This window comes from Pelobates fuscus, chromosome 1 (assembly GCF_036172605.1).
Source record: "Pelobates fuscus isolate aPelFus1 chromosome 1, aPelFus1.pri, whole genome shotgun sequence".
In the NCBI taxonomy this organism is placed as follows: domain Eukaryota; kingdom Metazoa; phylum Chordata; class Amphibia; order Anura; family Pelobatidae; genus Pelobates; species Pelobates fuscus.
In genome coordinates this window covers 185,892,543-185,910,851 of record NC_086317.1, presented here as the reverse complement: position 1 = coordinate 185,910,851, position 18,309 = coordinate 185,892,543, and the positions used below count along the sequence as shown (strand labels likewise).

The following is an 18,309-nucleotide window of genomic DNA, read 5'->3' as shown; positions in this document are numbered from 1 at the left end:
AGTTGGTGATTTTTTGTTTTCAATTTAGTTATTACCGTATATACTCGAGTATAAGCAGAGTTTTTCGGCACATTTTTTGTTCTGAAAAACCCCCACTCGGCTTATACTCGGCAATATGGCAATATTTACATTGCCATAATACAGACCAGGTCCGCCGGGCTCATTACAAGCCCGGCGGTCCTGTTGGGTGTTGGCAGAGAGCTGTTACTTACCTTCACAGCAGCTCCTGTCAGCTCCCTTCTCCTCCGTGCAGCTCCCCTGTCAGCTCCGTTCTGCTCACAGTCTAAATCTCGCAACACCCGCCAGTGCGTTGCCACGGGTTACCGTGGCAACGCTGTGCGCGGCACACAGACTGCGAGACTTAGACTGTGAGCAGAACGGAGCTGACAGGGGAGCTGCACGGAGGAGAAGGGAGCCGACAGGAGCTGCTGTGAAGGTAAGTAACAGCTCTCTGCCAGCCCCCCCACTGAACTGCCAATGCCACTGGACCACCAGGGATTAACATAGCCCCCCTCCCTGGCCAGGCAACAAGCAGGGAGGGGGGACAAAAAACTGTTTAATAAAAAATACAAATATTAAAAAAAATTATATTAAATAAAATATAATATTATAATAATAATAATATTAAAATAATATAATATTAAAAAATAATATTAAAATAAAACATTTTAAATAAAAATGCCCTCCCCTCACCCAGTTTACACACACTACACACACACTGCATTAATTATATGCACACACACAACACACACATTCTGCATTCATTAAATACACACAAACACACACACACCCTGCATTCATTATATACAAACACACACACTCTGCATTCATTATATACACACACAACACACCAACACACACTACATTCATTATATACACACACTGTAAATAAATATTCAATTCATGTAATTTTATTGTGATCTACCGTATATACTCGAGTATAAGCCGACCCGAATATAAGCCGAGGCCCCTAATTTTACCCCAAAAAACTGGGAAAACTTATTGACTCGAGTATAAGACTAGGGTGGGAAATGCAGCAGCTGCTGGTAAATTTCTAAATAAAATTAGATCCTTAAAAAATTATATTAATTGAATATTTATTTACAGTGTGTGTATATAATGAATGCAGTGTGTGTGTATGAGAATGCAGTGTGTGTGTATGAGAATGCAGTGTGTGTGTATGAGAATGCAGTGTGTGTGTATGAATGCAGTGTGTGTGTATGAATGCTGTGTGTATGAGTGCAGTGTGTGTGTATGAGAATGCTGTGTGTATGAATGCATTGTGTGTGTATGAATGCAGTGTGTGTGCGTGAGTGCAGTGTGTATGAATGCAGTGTGTGTGTATGAGTACAGTGTGTGTATGAATGCTGTGTGTATGAGTGCAGTGTGTGTGTATGAGAATGCTGTGTGTATGAGTGCAGTGTGTGTGCATGAATGCAGTGTGTGTGTATGTGTGTGTGTAATGCAGAGTGTGATGCAGAGCCTTGGTGGGGGGTGGGCATTTTTATTTTTTAATTATTATTTTAATATTTTTTTTGTTTCATTACATGTTTTATTATTATTTTTTTATTTTATTATTATTTTTATTTAATTATTATTTTTATTTTATTATTTTTATTTTTTTATTATTATTAATATATATAAATTTTTTCGTCCCCCCTCCCTGCTTGCTAGCTGGCCAGGGAGGGGGCTCTCCTTCCCTGGTGGTCCAGTGGATGGGCACTGTGTAGGAGGGGGCTGTGGGGGCTGCAGAGAGATGTTACTTACCTTTCCTGCAGCTCCTGTCAGCTCTCTCCTCCTCCGCCGGTCCGTTCAGCACCTCGGTCAGCTCCCAGTGTAAATCTCGCGAGAGCCGCGGCTCTCGCGAGATTTACACTGTGAGCTGACAGAAGAGCTGAACGGACCGGCGGAGGAGGAGAGAGCTGACAGAAGCTGCAGGAAAGGTAAGTAACATCTCTCTGCAGCCCCCACAGCCCCAGTCTGTATTATGGCAATGCAAATTGCCATAATACAGACAATTGACTCGAGTATAAGCCGAGTTGGGGTTTTTCAGCACAAAAACGTGCTGAAAAACTCAGCTTATACTCGAGTATATACGGTAATTTTATTTAGAAATTTACCAGTAGCTGCTGCATTTCCCACCCTAGGCTTATACTCGAGTCAATAAGTTTTCCCAGTTTTTTGTGGTAAAATTAGGGGCCTCGGCTTATACTCGGGTCGGCTTATACTCGAGTATATACGGTACCTAAAATCTTAAACTTCCTTATCAGATCTAAGAAATTCCTTATTTTGGGAATGAGTATTAGAAATCACTTCAACTCAAGCTGAGTAAGGTACATGAAAGGTAATCGTAAAGTACACCACATTATTCTGTTCAATTAAAAAAGGTGATTGACATACAGTGCACATATCCACAAAATTAATAAACATTTTTGCTTTATAACACTTATTAATGCATGCACACAAACATTTATTTAGCTGTAAATGAATGAGGTAATATTTTATGAGAGGGTAATTTTAATGTGTTATAAACTGAAGCACAATTTACAGCAAAACTCACCAACGTAACATTTTTGTAGTAGTTTTAATGCCTGAAGCTGCACAGTGTGTAAGTGTGAACAAAGAGATTTTAGTCTGTCATAAGCCACTGCTCACTAGGTACCATTCCCACACACAAAGCATTATCAATGCACCTGAATGTTGCAGTCTGATCTTATTTTTACACTTAGCCCATACAGCATAAACATGCCACCATATGCTATTCTCTCCACATCTACTCTAATCTCTCCACATCCACCCACACAGTTCTGCTATCTATAGAGGAAGTTCTAACATGTTTTTATTCTCTATGTAACCCTTTGTATACTGTAGGAAAAATGATGTATATGGAGAAGAGTTAGTTAAACACCGTAATATTACCCAGATGATGATGACTTTTCCCCTCTATCTATTAAGTAATTACATGTCTGTGTCTATCATCCACACAGTAATTATGTTATCAGAGCAATGGTTCATTGCTAGCACAACCTTATTGGTTACAAACATCACAGAGTTTAGATTACCTTACTCTTTATACTTCCTGACATGCCTACCTAGATTTCTGATTAGGGTCCAGATTGCAATTTTAACCTAAATTCTGCAATTCCGTTTTCAAATCATTCAACACAATTCAGTGTTTAATGATTAAAACCTTAGAGCTTCAAGTTCCAGATCCATGTTTTCCTGAACACTTATCTTTTATTCATACTAATGTAAGCTTATGAAAAATAATGCCCTATAATATGAGAAGTAATATAGTGCAGAAGAAAAATAGATTATGTAATAAAGGGAGTTTCTATGGTACGATTCCCTTATCTGCTCACCGATTCTCTTCCTGTTGCATCTGATAATGTACAGGTAAGCACTTTGTCTGGATACCACAACCAGCCAGGGCCGCCATCAGGGGGTGACAACCATAACCGCCCGGGCCCCACATGTAGCGGCGGAACTGCCGCTGGTGCAGTTGCACCGGGGCCCGCACGCTGATGGGGCCCATCGGGTGGCCCATGCACTTAGGGCCACCCGATGGGCCCTATATCTTCAGGGGCCCGGTCAGCGCTGTGGCCGTGGTATAGCGCGACCGGGTCCCTTTAAAATAAAAATAAAAAACGGAGCCACAGCAAGTGCTGCTGGGAGGTCACTTCCTCCCAGCTCACTCCGCGTGGGAGGAGCACGTGCCCGGCAGTGAGGGAGAGCCGTGCCGACTCCCAGTCCCATCAGCCCCAGCCACCCTCCTGCAAAGACAAGGTAAGAAACAGGAGGGTGGCTGGAAAATGAGCTGTATGTCTGTATGCATGTCTGTCTGTCTATGGATGTCTGTCTATGTATGTCTGTGTGTGTATTCATGTGGGCGGTATTTGGAGGCGGACCCTGTGGGCGGTATTTGGAGGTGGGCCCCAGGGGGCCCAGACCCTGAGCTGAGTTAGGGGCCCCAAAATTTCTGGTGGTGGCCCTGCAACCAGCAATACTACTAGCTACAGTACCAAAGCATACATTTCTGCATGTCAATGCTGAGTTTAGCTGTCGAACTGTTGTGGGCTCCAAGAGTTTTGCATGGCTTTAAAATATTCTAATATCATGCATCTTTAATGCTCAAATGAAAACACTATTTAGTAAATACTCCCACCCCAGTGAAAACAGACTTTCTGTGGCTGTACAATAACAATGCGTCCTAATCCAGCTCATTGAGAAGTCTCTGCAAGGCAGTTACTCTGGGCAATTGCATGCCTCTTGAGTTTAGCACCAATTAACTAAAGTACCAAAACCCACTATTTGATTGGCAGTTACTACCAGAGGTGTAACACCATCTTTGGCAGAGTCTTGGGGTGCCATTAGCCAGCCTGGAAAAACCTATATCAAACAACTCTGCAAAAGCTGGATTCAAGTCACAGGCCATAAAGGAGCTTTGTTACAGAGGGAGACCCAGGTAAGAAGGCAAACCACTGCTAAAAGATTGCCCTATTTCCAAGAAATGGGACCAGGGTACCTCTGGCATCATAATCAGTACAATAACCAGTAAATATTGTTACTCCAATCCTTTTTAAATTTATGACTTATTAGCATTTTTTGTAATTAGGTTAAAAAAACAAAACAAAACAACTTTTAAATTAGTTGTACACATGTATATATACACTATTTTCACTATTTTTATTTATATATCTCTCATTTTTTATTTTTATTGAGATCATTTCCATTCAGTGTCTCCACCCTCTGAATTGAGACATTTTACTTTGTATTTTGTTTGGATTGTGCTGGCTCTGCCCCGATCTGCCTCCTTGACAGCCTGAGCCAGTCCAATGCTTTCCTATGGGAAAGCAATCTGATTGGCTTTTTATCAACACTAATGATGATGTCAGCCAAGAAGGCAGATCAGATGCAGAGCCAGCAGCCGCAGACTGGAGTAAATGTAAGATTATATTATATTTAGTTTTAAATATTCCTATGCCATTTAAAGATAGCACATAGACATCACTTGCTGTCCACGGAGGAGTTCAGCTCCATTCCTATGGCACACTAAACTATCTGGCCCAAGCCCTTCCAAAACTATATTGATTTGTTCCATGTCATGTGACCCAATTCTCTGACTCTCGGCTTTACTATCTGTCAGGATTACAGAATGATCCAGCACGTAGAATCGTGTAACACAGAGGACTGATAGGTAACGTATACCGGACCTTAGAATGGCCGGACTAACGTACCAAAGAATAGTCAGGAATAGCCGAGGTCAAGGGATACAGAAAGAGACACAATGATAAGGAAAAGCCAGGAGTCAGGGATGCCAGAAAACAGGGAAGTCAAAAACAATGCCAAAGTCAAATAATCAGAATCAATAACGCGCTCTCGGACAACCACAAGGGAAACCATGACAGGGTACTGAGCAGGATGAGAACTGGGCCTAAATACCCCTCCTCTAGATCTCATAGGCTGTAACCAGCCTTTGACCCCAAAGGCAGTTACCAGGTTCCTAGTTGCATAATTGCTGCTCAGCATTAACCCTTCGGTGAATTTGGTTGCTGCTCGGCACAACTTTTCCTGTGTGGACAGTAAATGCCATTAACCACATTTGCATAAGCGGATGAATACGTGACATTACCCCCCACCTGAAGAACGCTCACCATGCGGGCTGGACCAGGCTTGAGAGGAAATTTGGCGTGAAAATAGCAAATCTTGCGGCCAGCATGTATATCAGATGCCGGAACCCAAGAACGATCGGCTGGTCCATAACCTTTCCAATCCACCAAGTACTGTAAAGTGCCCCGAGAAAACCTGGAATCAATTATGGAGGAGACCTCATACTCTTCCTGTGCGGAAACAACTAAGGGAGGAGGAGGGACACTTGAGACAGTATATTTATTGCAAACAAGAGGTTTGAGCAAGGAAACATGAAAGGTATTAGGAATTTTCAAGGAGGCTGGAAGGGCCAGTGAGTACGCAACAGGATTGATCCTACGAAAGACACGAAAAGGTCCAAGGAACCTAGGAGCAAAATTCATGCTAGGGACTTTGAGCCTGATGTTACAAGAAGATAACCAAACCCTCTCACCCACTTGGTAAACAGGGTTGGCCCCTTGACGTGTATCAGCATAATGCTTGAAACGATCAGCAGCAGTACCCAGAGCAGATTGAACTTTAACCCAGGTATCACGGATGGAAGCCAGACGGTCATCCAAAGCAGGAATAGCAGTATCAGAAAAAAACAGCCGGTAGGACAGTAAGATGCCGGCCATTAATAACAAAAAAATGGACTATGCCCAGAGGAGTCATGGTCAGCATTGTTCCTAGCAAACTCGGTCCATGGTAGTAATTCGGACTAATATTCTTGAGTGCTATTAACGAAACAATGCAAATATAATCCCAAGGACTGGTTAGCCCTCTCAGCTGTACCATTAATCTGGGGGTGGTAAGAGGATGAAAAAAGACAATTCAATCCCTAATTGTTTATTGAAGGCCCTCCAAAACCGAGACACAAACTGAGAACCTCTGTCAGATACTATATTGTGAGGAATGCCATGCAGACTGACAATTTCTCGTGTAAAGATTAGTACCAGGTCTTGAGATGACGGCAATTTCTTGAGAGGAATAAAATTAGCCATTTTAGAAAAACAGTCTACAACCATGAGAATGGTGGTATAACCGTTAGAACTAGGAAGTTCAACAATGAAGTTGTCATGCCAAAAGCATGAGTTGGTGTTTGATGTGTGTTGATATATGTTAAGAGTTGTTTTTTTGTAAACCTTGGGATGACATTTATTGTGGTCTTTGATCTTGCACCAGGCCTAGACCATAAAACATCTAGATAGCCATCACCAGAGCTGGACACAAGGAATTGCATAGAGTGGGCAATAAGCTGCCAGACCAACCCCCTCTGATCCCCCCCCCAGGGGTCTGCCCACTGAGAAACAACTAGTTTAGATATATAATGAGGGTGCTGGACTATCCAGAGAGTTCAGTTATTCATTTTTCTTTGGTCAGCAACTTCTAGGAGACCTATACCCACAATAATTCTGTATGGGGTAAATATATGTAGGGGATGTCTTGTGTTTTCTCCTATTTTATTTTATGTACTGTTTTGCAATTTGTTATCTGTATGTCATTTATTTCTGTATTTTGTACTCAGCACTGTGAATATTTTTTGTCAGATTAAATGTTTACTTAATCAGCTTGTGTCTCTGTTCTCTATGAGCTTCACTCTCCAGAGGAAAGCTCAGGTAAACATGATACCAAAAAGTGTTAACGATATGTGTTTGATCAGTAAAAGTAGAACTGTGAAACTATAATTCTCCTGTGTGTGGGGTAACCTAAGACGCCTGGGTTTAAAGTCTTGGTGGTGGCAGTAAAGTGTGTACTAGGGGGTTAGTGTAGAAGGGATTGCAGGGGTTAATTGAGTGGTTGCTGGGACTAGCAACAGGTAACCAGGGGTCTGGTGTCATTAACCCTGTCACTTCCACACTCTCCCCACGTTCTCGGCTGGGCCTATAGCCCACGCTCGTGACAGAAGTCCATGGACAAGTGGGACCATGGGACCTCAGGAATAGGAAGAGGTTGTGACAAGCCACAAGGGAGTTTATGAGGCACTTTGGAAACCGCACAAACAGAACAAGCCTGCACATATTCCTTAACATCCTACCTGAGGGAATCCCACCAGAATGACCTCATGATAGCAGAAGTGGATTTATTAATACCTGGGTGACCAGCAGACACATGGTCGTGAAACACCTTCATGATATTAACCCTCTCCCCCAATGGAACAAACAGTTTGTCCTGAAGGTTTACCGCAGGGCGTCTGAGACTGAGCCTCCATGAGTGGAGAGGACAATGAAAGGACAGTGGACGCAATGATATATTCTGGGGGAATGATATGGGATGTTTCTTGCTCTAGTATAGGCTCAGTATCAAACTCCCTGGACAAGGCGTCGGCCTTGACATTTTTAGAACCAGGTCTGTAGGTAATAAGAAAATTAAAGCGAGAAAGAAATAGAGACCACCTAGCTTGTCTAGAAGATAATCGCTTAGCATCTCCTATGTAAGCCAGGTTTATGTGATTAGTAATGATATAAAGGGGGTCCTTGGAACCCTTTAGAAGATGTCGCCACTCCTTGAGAGTTAGAATAATGGCCAACTATTCTCTATTGTCAATATTGTAATTGCGCTCAGCAGGAGACAACTTTCTAGAAAAGTGACCACAAGGATGTAAAGGAGTTTCCAGGCTCTCCTTCTGGGAGAGAACTGTCCCTACCCCTGTCTCTGAAGCATCAACCTCCAGTATGAAAGGCTTACTGGTGTCAGGATGTATCAATATGTCGGCGGAGGCAAACCGCTGTTTGAGAGTTTCAAACACTTCAATTGCCTCCTTAGACCATATCGTACTACTAGACCCCTTGCGTGTTATATTGGTGATGGGGCTATTACTGAAGAAAATCCCTTTATAAATCTTCTTTAATAATTGGCGAAACCAATGAACCTTTGAATGGCTTTCAACCCAGTGGGTAAAGGCCACTGTAGAACAGACTCTAGTATTTTAGGATCCATCTGAAACCCCGAGGCAGAAATATTATATCCTAAAAACTGTACTTCAGACTGGTCAAAGATACATTTTTTTCCAATTTACAATAAAGTTGTTTTTTTTAACATAGTTTGCAGAACATGTTTAACGTGATCGTAGTGAGACTGGAGGTCAGGAGAATAAATAAGGATATCATCCAGATAGACGAAGACAAACGAGTAAATGTAATCCCTGAGTACATCGTTAATGAAATCTTGGAAAACCACTGGAGCATTGCACAACCCGAATGGCATCACTAGATATTCATAGTGTCCACTTCTGGTATTAAATGCAGTCTTCCACTCGTGGTTTTCCTTGATTCTCACTAAATTTTAAGCGCTTCTAAGGTCAAGCTTAGTAAACACTTTAGCATTCTGGAGTCTGTCAAATAATTCAGCAATAAGAGGAATGGGGTAGGCGTTCCTAATGGTGATTTTGTTCAATGCCTTGTAATCGAGACATGGGCGCAACTCACCATCCTTTTTAGATACAAAAAAGAATACTGCACCAGCAGGCGAGGATGATTTTCGTACATGGCCTTTATTCAATGAATCTTTCATATATTCTTCCATTACACTACTCTCCTGAGGAGATAGAGCATAGACTGCTCCCTTAGGTGGCATAGCGCCTGGTAGTAAGTTAATGGAACAGTCAAATGGTCTGTGAGGAGGTAGAGTATTAGACTGAGTCTTGCTGAATACTTCTTTATTTTGAGGGTAATTCAATAGTGCCCACTTTTTTGGTGACATGCAATATGCACCTTTCATTACAATCCATTCAATCCAGTCAATATGAGGGTTATGCTTGCTAAGCCATGGGAATCCTAATATAATAGGACAAGAAGGAGATGCAATCACCTGAAATGTAATATCTTCCTTATGTAAAGCACCAATGGAAATAATAATGGGTAAGGTTTCATGTGTTATCAATGGTTGTGAGAGTGGTCTACCATCAATAGCTACAACAGCTAGGGGTGATAGTCTCTCTTTGATAGGTATAGTATTACCTCTGACAAATTGAACGTCGATGAAGTTTCCAGCAGCACCTGAATCCATCAGGGCTTTGCATGAAAAGTTATTTTTGTCAAAGGCGATAGAAATATGTCCCTTCCTACCGCAGTATAGACATAGGCCTTCTTTTCTCCTATATTGTCTTTCTGATTCAGACAGTCTAGTGACCCCCAACTGCATGGGTTAGGGTTCGGACTGTACAGGAATATCAGGGACAATAGGTCTGGAGAAACAGGGTGCAAAATGCATACCCATGCGTCTGGTCTTGTTTCTAGTAGCTTCTCTGGTTCTTAATCTATTATCAATCTGCATGACAAAAGTGGTAAATTCATTAAGCTTTTTGGTTAAGTCTTTGGCGGCAATCTCATCTAGCATAGTTTCAGATAATCCCTTTTTAAATGCAGAGATTAAAGGACCACTATAGTGCCAGGAAAACATACTCACGGCCCCCCTCTCGCTGGGCTCTAGGGAGTGGAAGGGGTTAAATCTTACCTTTTCTCCACCGCCGGGCTCTCTCGGCAGTGGAGACTCTCCTCCTTCTTTCCCCGTCATGGGCTGAATGCGCATGCGCGGCATGGGCCGCGCGCATTCAGCCAGTTTCATAGAAAAACATTCTCAATGCTTTCCTATGGACCCTGGCGTCTTCTCACTGTGAAAATCACAGTGAGAAGCGCCTCTAGCGGCTGTCAATGAGACAGCCACTAGAGGCTGGATTAACCCTAAAGTAAACATAGCAGTTTCTCTGAAACTGCTATGTTTACAGCAGAAAGGGTTAATTCTAGATGGACCTGGCACCCAGACCACTTCATTAAGCTGAAGTGGTCTGGGTGCCTATAGTGGTCCTTTAACCCACTATTAGTTCTACCTCAGAAGCTAGGGTACGAAATTCGATGGCATATTCCGAGATAGACCGGTTCCCTTGTCTGATGTGCATCAGGGCAGTAGAGGCGTCATCCTCTCTGCCTAAAGGTTCAAACATAAGTTTGAATTCCGTGAGGAACTCCTGGTAATTGTGTGCCACACTTCTATTACTCTCCCATAATGGATTGGCCCGAGCTAAAGCTTTACCTTTTAATTGATTCACTAGGTAACCAATTTTAGCTCTGCCTGTGGGAAAAGATCCCAGTGAGGTCTCAAAATGATACTCCATTTGGTTAATAAATCCCCTGCATTCTTGAATATTACCATCAAAATGCAGGGGAGGAGATAGGGAGATCGTAGGTGCCTTGTGTACTATAGCTGGAGGTACACAAGGTGGAGGTGAGGCCGCAGGTTGCAGATGCGCTGTTCGGGTAAGAAGCGTACTGAAGGCCTGGGCAAATTGATCATTTGCATAATTGGCTCAGCATTAACCCTTCTGTGGATTTGGTTGCTGCTCGGCACAACTTTTCCTGTGTGGACAGTAAATACCATTAACCGCATTTTTAGAAGCGGATGAAGACGTGACACTATCCCAGACTCAAGCAATCGTATGCCAGCCAAGTGATGCGCGACTTTGTGTTTGTGGAGTCACATAAATAGAAACAAAGTTTTCCACCTCCTAGAAGTTCAATAAATGTCTAAAATATTTTGAATATTTATTGAATACAGCACTGTCATGCATAACTTGCCTTTCTCCTATTGTTTCCTCTTTTCTTCCTTTCAGAATGTGTTGTTTGTGACGACAGCAACTTCGCCACTGGTTCTTGGAGGGGCATACTTGCCAGGCTCCTACCACGTGACTGTGGCCCTGTGATAAAACTTGGTTTAAATCACTGTTCCTGTGTTTTTGGATTTTTATGGCCACAGTTCGAACTTTCAAAGTGGCACTTTAAACTCCCGAACAGTCAAAGTGGCCACCATTCGACCACGTGGTGGCGGCCATCTTGTTCGCATGGACCAAAACCGCGAATAGACTTCAGGGGGACTTAGCCGCGAATGCCCTGGAACTATTTTCGGCATGATAACCTTGTGGTTTCCGGACGGTCCTCCAGCGGCACTTAGCCGCGATTCTATGGAACTGTTTTGGGACCATGCCTGCGCCTGGGCAAAACTATGATTTTCAGAAATTTCTGAACCCCTGATCTGATCTGGGTGATGTTTGGATATGTTGTTTACCCAGATCAGGGCTATCAGGGGATGTAAGATGGGGTATCTGATCCAATTATCTCACAGGCAGAGGGGAGGGATTGTATGTTTGTTGAGGGAGTGTCGAACACTTAATTACTGTTCTGATTCGTTTGTAAGCTTTGAGTCCCTGTCCCCAACAAGGTCCATGTGGGCGTACACCTTGCTTGGGGACTTGCATAAAAGGCCAGTGTGGCACCATTAACATTCAGTTCATCTTCACCCTCAACTTGAGTCTTGTGTGGAGGGGACAGCTATCTCACTACAAGTTATTGCTATAATCATTATGCTCCCTTGGATTCTCTGAACTCTTGTAAGAGCTATTCCTGTTTGACTCTCTGGAGGAAGAGAGGTTCACCCACTGGAACCTGGAGTCTTGTCGTAGGTCCAGGGTGGGTAGGAGACGGCAAGACCCCAACCAAGCTGAGGCGGTTGTGGGGTCTGTGGTGCTTATGGTGTCTGGGGGAGTGCTTGGATTCCTCGGTGAGCACTAGGAGCATCCGGCGGCGGTGGTAGCCAACTGGGGTACAGGAAGCTCTGTTACATTTTTCTTTTGTTACTGATCTAGTTTTCTTTATAACATAAGACAAAGTGGGAACTACTTTGTCTTATGTACTTTTCCTACGCTTGACTTTCTTTAACCAAACTTAAGTCTCTCAAAGGAGGATATGGGACTAAGTTAAGCTGCTCTTTGTGTTAGTTTGTTCATGGTCATGTGAGCTATCTTGTGTTTTCTTTCTGTTACATGTGCATATTGTACGCAAGTTACCATTGTACAGCGCTATGGAATTTGTTGGCGCTATATAAATAAAAACCTAATAATATTGTAGTGATTGAGGATTTAGGACCAACTGATATCCATTTGGTGGGGATTTACCATATGGATAAATAAATAATTGTACCATCATCTGCCTGAATAATTAAGCATATGACGAAAGCCCTCTCCATGTGAGTGTACTTCTCATTTATTACACCTTACAAATAGATTTACAGTATAACACTATTTATTTTTCCTTTTTCTTTTGAGTATAATGTAATTGGTCACTACTGGTCATCAGTGGCTATTATCCGCAAGTAACACAATCAATTGGCGCAACATTTGCTGCTGAGGGATTTAGATAGAATGGGGGACTGGGCACTCAAATGGCAGATGAAATTTAATGTTGAAAAATACAAAGTTATGCACTTCGGCGTAAAGAATACACAAGCAACGTATACCCTTAATGGAAGCGAATTAGGGATAACAACACACGAAAAGGACTTGGGAATTGTTATAGACAACAAACTATGCAACAATATGCAATGTCAATCAACAGTGGCCAAGGCCAGTGAGGTATTGTCATGCATGAAAAAGGGCATTTTTTTTTAGGACGAGAATATCATTTTGCCTCTTTTTAAATCACTGGTAAGACCACATATTGAATATGCTGTGCAATTTTGGGCACCTGTTCTAAAGAAGGATATTATGGCACTAGAAAAAGTGCAGAGGCGGGCTACAAAATTAAAAAGAGGAATGGAACATATCAGCTATGAAGAAAGGTTAACAAATGTAAACCTATTTAGTTTAGAAAAACGTCGTCTGAGAGGGGATATGATAACATTATACAAATATATTCGGGGCCAATACAAACCATTGTGTGGAAATCTATTCACAAACCGGTTTTTACATAGGACAGATGGCCATGCGTTTAAACTGGAAGAAAGAAGATTTCGTCTAAAGCAAAGGAAAGGTTTTTTTTACTGTAAGAACAATCAGGATGTGGAATTCTCTGCCTGAAGAGGTGGTTTTATCAGAGTCCATACAGATGTTCAAACAGCTACTGGATGCATACTTGCAAAAACAGAATATTCAAGGATATAATCTTTCAATGTAGGGTAATAACTGCTTGATCCAAGGATAAATCTGACTGCCATTCTGGGGTCAAGAAGGAATTATTTTCCTAGCTTGTTGCAAAATTGTGCTTCAAACTGGGGTTTTTTTGCCTTCTTTTGGATCAACAGCAAAAAACAAATGTGAGGAAGGCTGAACTTGATGGACGCAAGTCTCTTTTCAGCTATGTAACTATGTAACCTGTATTTTCCTTCTTTGTGTTGATCTGTTTGTAGTTGAAAACTTACCTGGAATCCAGCTCCAGGTGAAATTTCCTACACTGGTTTCCATGCTCCTTGTCAACATCAGAGACTCCTTTTTGAGGGTCAATCAAATGCTTCTACTAGAGAAGCATCTGATTGGACCATTCCCACCAGCTCGGAGAGCATGTGCACACACTGAGCCGGTATGGAGAGTGAGTAAGGGAATATTTAAAAAAAAAAAAAATCACCAAAAAACAGATCATTAACTATTGCAGAGAGGTGGGGAGGGCTAAAATAAAGAAGGGAAATATGGCACACTGCAGTAGAAACTGATAAGCTTTGTCGCCAGAGTACTGTGCGCGCTTACAGTAGATATATTGTTTTGCACGGAGTTGACATTTTACACCTATAACAGAGGGTGCTTAAGTCACATGTGGCGGGGGTGTAACTAGCTCCGGGAAATATGTAAGTATGCGCAGCGTTTCAAGCAGGGACTCTGCACATACAGATTCCACCACAACCACTTCTAAAAGCAGAAATGGTCATGGTTATTGGAGTAACCCTTTTACAGCTGCTATTTTAAACAAATGTCACTGCTCATATGAGATTGATTTGAACATTACTATGAGCCATTCAGCTCAATACAGGTTCAGTTTATTCCATGGAGAATAAAAGGCCTCATACGAATTTTGTTGAATTGAAATTAAATGAGCATATTGAACATCACAAATTATGATAACACAAATATGTAGCTTCAAAAACAGACATTGTCTTTTAACAGAGCTGAGCCAAGACCAATTAAATCAACTGAATTATTTCCCTGAAAAATAAAAAAATAAAAATATATATATATATATAAGGTATACGAGGCCCTTTCCAAGTGTCTTGCTGCTTCACACACCTTAACTATGGTACAGCAAATTACAATCATCACAGGAAGCAAGTGAAAATGTAATTCTATACAATGGCTTAGGACCTTCCAAATGTCTTATTACTGCTACACAACAGTCTTTTAATGCCCCAATCACAAAGCACTAGATTCGATATGCCACTTATGGCTAGTAACCTTGTAAACTGATATGCTGCCTCAAAATTCAGTTATGATTCATTTAAAAAAACGACTGCAATGCTTCTTAAAGTTTGCCTTTTTGTTAGCTAAATCAATCGCATTGATACTTTCTTAATGCACCAAATATCTTGTTGACTCAGCTAAATCTCTGAAAAACCTCAACTATTTCACTGCATACATTTGATCTCCAGTTATTACATTGTGCCCCAGTGCTATTCCAAATCTGTATCACTGTCAATTCTTCATTTCACAACAAAGCCTCAAAATACTTTTCTATAACCAGGATAGTATTGAGTTCCAAAATTTGCAATGCAGCATCCCACTAAACAAAACAATTCCATCATCTCCCTTCCCAAGTTTGGGTCATTTTGGTTTACCCAACCTAATCCGTTTGTTTTCTCACCTAAGATTTGGCTGAACAGCAGTTGCTCCAAGTCACCCAGCACAGTCACCACTAATTCTGGGTCCACCTTTAAAAATGTCTTTTTATCCTCAGAGGACTCTTTATCAGGGTCATCCACCCCGGATCCAGCCGGGGCAGGGTCTGGTGCTTTACTGAGTGGTTTGACCTCAGCATATGGGCCACGAGGTATACGGCTAGGGGTCCGGGGCTGAAGTAAAGAGTGCTCAGAGCGAGACAGTGCCCGGGACATGGCTGGTGAGGCTGGGGCTGCAATCTGGCTTCTAGGGGGTTTCACTGTAGAAAGGTCATCACACCAGTCAGGGCCACATAGGCGTAGTTTCTTCTCGGCATCAGTCAACACCGATAGATTTGTAAGGGATCGCTGGCGTCGAAGAGGGGCTCCAGGGAGACGCGATTCATGTACAACAGCAGAAGGGCCACGGAAGACACGAAGCTCCGCAGAGCGGCCAGGACCAGCACCCGAGGGGGGCTTCACCTTTCTCTGCATCATCACACCTCCCCTCCTTGGAGAAAGGAGCGGCAGGGAAGGTTATAAGTGATGCATATGTAGGTAATGGGGGAGGGGGAAAATAAATACAGCAAAGAAATGGAAAGGATTAGAAGGGCTAGTAGTAAGCGGGGGGGCGGGGGAAGAGGCGACAGAGATGTATGTTTAAAAAAAAAAAAACAATTACTGTCGTGAACAAAAATTGTCATAAGAATTCAAAAAGATAGACATTGCTACCATTGATGTCATTAGGTGAAAAGCAAAAGAAGAGAGGCGTGCATCGTGCTGATGAAAATAGGAATACGAAAGATAAAAGGAACAGAACAATCAACATCTGAACCAAGGATATAGAGTGAACACGTATGCTAGGACAATGTAAATAGACAGGATAGAGAACGGCTAGATAAATGGAAATGAGAGCAATTCTTAAACAAAGAAAAAATAATGAAAATGTAAAAAAATATACAGTTCGAAGTGTGTTAAGTCCTGGGGAGTCTGAACCGACTACCACCGGAGCGGCTACGCGTCTCCCCTTCCCCTTTTGGTCCTAGCGGTGCATGAGCACAAGGAAGGCACTCCCTCTGCTTCCTCTACCTCCCGGAGGATGCTGAAAGAGAGGAAGGAGGGGAGGAGAAGAGGCAGAGACCGCAGAAAAGCCGAGGGGAGGAGGGAGAGACAAGCTGATGAGACACACTGACCAAACAAAGGTTCAAACTGAAAAGAGATCTACACTAAGCGAGGGAGAACGCGGAAACATCTGGAAGACAGACATAAGGGGAGAATAAAAAAAGTAATAAATGAGAGAGCGAATGAAAATAGAAGGAGCGACTTCCTCGAGACATTATGTGGTGACAAACTATGTTTTACATCGAATAGCTAGATGATAAATAGAAAGACAAAAGACGTACTTTCCCTATTGTATATTTTATTTTACAAATCTGAAATAGGATGGTATTCTTCTGCTACTACCTAGTTAAAAGCAGCATGTGTGTATCTGTTTTATGTTTGGTTAATAAATCAAAAATAATTTTGCTATCCATTGCTTTCAATGGCCCAAACTAACATTTTCTTTCTCATTTGGTGGTCTATTGCACCACTTAATGTGTATATTAGGCGCTACTTAAATGCTGGGGACACCTATGTATTTACGTTTAGCCCTGGAAATTTTATGAGTGTGTAAGTCATTTGCAAATAGATTGTAAGCCCTTTTTGCATGTTAAATTTCTTTATAGGTGCTTTGAGCCAAACTCTTGTACCCTTAAAATAAGAATCTCCAAAATGCAATTCACAAGCCGCCAGCAGGCAACTAATTAAATGAGGGAAAAAACAGGCACCCCAATCAAGCGTTTATGGACCAGGATGGCACTGGCAAAATAGCCAGAGGAGGGGGTATCAGATTAAATAAGTCCTAGGATGAGCAGCTTTAATTGTCCACACCCACTTACTTATTTTCTCATCCATTGTGGAGTAGGATGAGACTTTAAATAAATTTAAAGGGTCCTGAAGACCTACCTATTAGAACGCTCTTTCATCCATTCTCTTTACTTGATGCAATGGTTTAGAGATTAATAAACTGGCATTGGGGGCGGGGCCTGGCTGCTGAGCTGAGTGGATGCCTGTGGACACAGCTCCTTCACTCACTGGAAGATAAATTGACAAAATCAAACTACAGCGAGTACTCGACTCACTAGGGCCACTGAGCTACTGGTGACACCCGGGCGAATCAACGGGTACTAAACATGCCACAATTGAAGCGAGAGTACCGTATGCGGCCTACAAGCATGGCCGGCGCGTAGGAGACGGCCTCTCCTCCGACGCCATTCTCGACTGCACACTCGATATTGGGCCCTTGTTCCCCCCCCCCCCCCCTTTGGACCGGCGGGGGTCATCCCGGCCCCCATCGATAGGCAGCAGGTTCTCGCTCACACCCTAACAGCCTGCAAAGACACAGGCCCAACACAAAGCGGGCCTAGCATGCACGCCGCGACACGAATGGCGCCTATGATGCAGGCCACGGCGACGACATAATCAAGCGCTCCCTCCGACGCATAATAATAATGCACTAAGCTTGTCTCTTCTCAAACTTGCCTAAGAATAGGAGCAGTCAGAGTAATCTTTCACTATAGCACGCTACAGCTGAGTTTAGCCCGTGTGAATATGTTTAACGTTATTAATCTGCAATGCAATTCACAAGCCGCCAGCAGGCAACCAATTAAATGAGGGAAAAAACAGGCACCCCAATCAAGCGTTCATGGACCAGGATGGCACTGGCAAAATAGCCAGAGGAGGAGGTATCAGATTAAATAAGTCCTAGGATGAGCAGCTTTAATTGTCCACACCCACTTACTTATTTTCTCATCCCTTGTGGAGTAGGATGAGACTTTAAATAAATTTAAAGGGTCCTGAAGACCTACCTATTAGAATGCTCTTTCATCCATTCTCTTTACTTGATGCAATGGTTTAGAGATGAATAAACTGGCATTGGGGGCGGGGCCTGGCTACTGAGCTGAGTGGATGCCTGTGGACACAGCTCCTGCACTCACTGGAAGATAAAGTGAC

The 18,309-nt window shown here is 42.6% G+C and overlaps 1 protein-coding gene and 1 long non-coding RNA gene across 9 annotated transcripts in view; one reads left to right on the top strand and one right to left on the bottom strand.

The window, feature by feature from the left end:
• NAV1 (neuron navigator 1) overlaps window positions 1-16,347 on the bottom strand; it is a 468,714-nt gene extending 452,367 nt beyond the window's left edge. For 7 of the 8 annotated variants that reach the window (XM_063453174.1, XM_063453177.1, XM_063453176.1 and 4 more), the window contains exon 1: window positions 15,243-16,347. In XM_063453174.1, coding sequence (XP_063309244.1) covers window positions 15,243-15,753 — 511 coding nt within the window. In that variant the 5' untranslated portion in view covers window positions 15,754-16,347. The remainder of the gene's footprint in view (window positions 1-15,242) is intronic. The other variant, XM_063453175.1, reaches the window with a different exon arrangement.
• Window positions 1-18,309, top strand: part of LOC134609683 (uncharacterized) — a 540,481-nt gene that overhangs the window by 300,827 nt on the left and 221,345 nt on the right. The window lies entirely within an intron of this gene.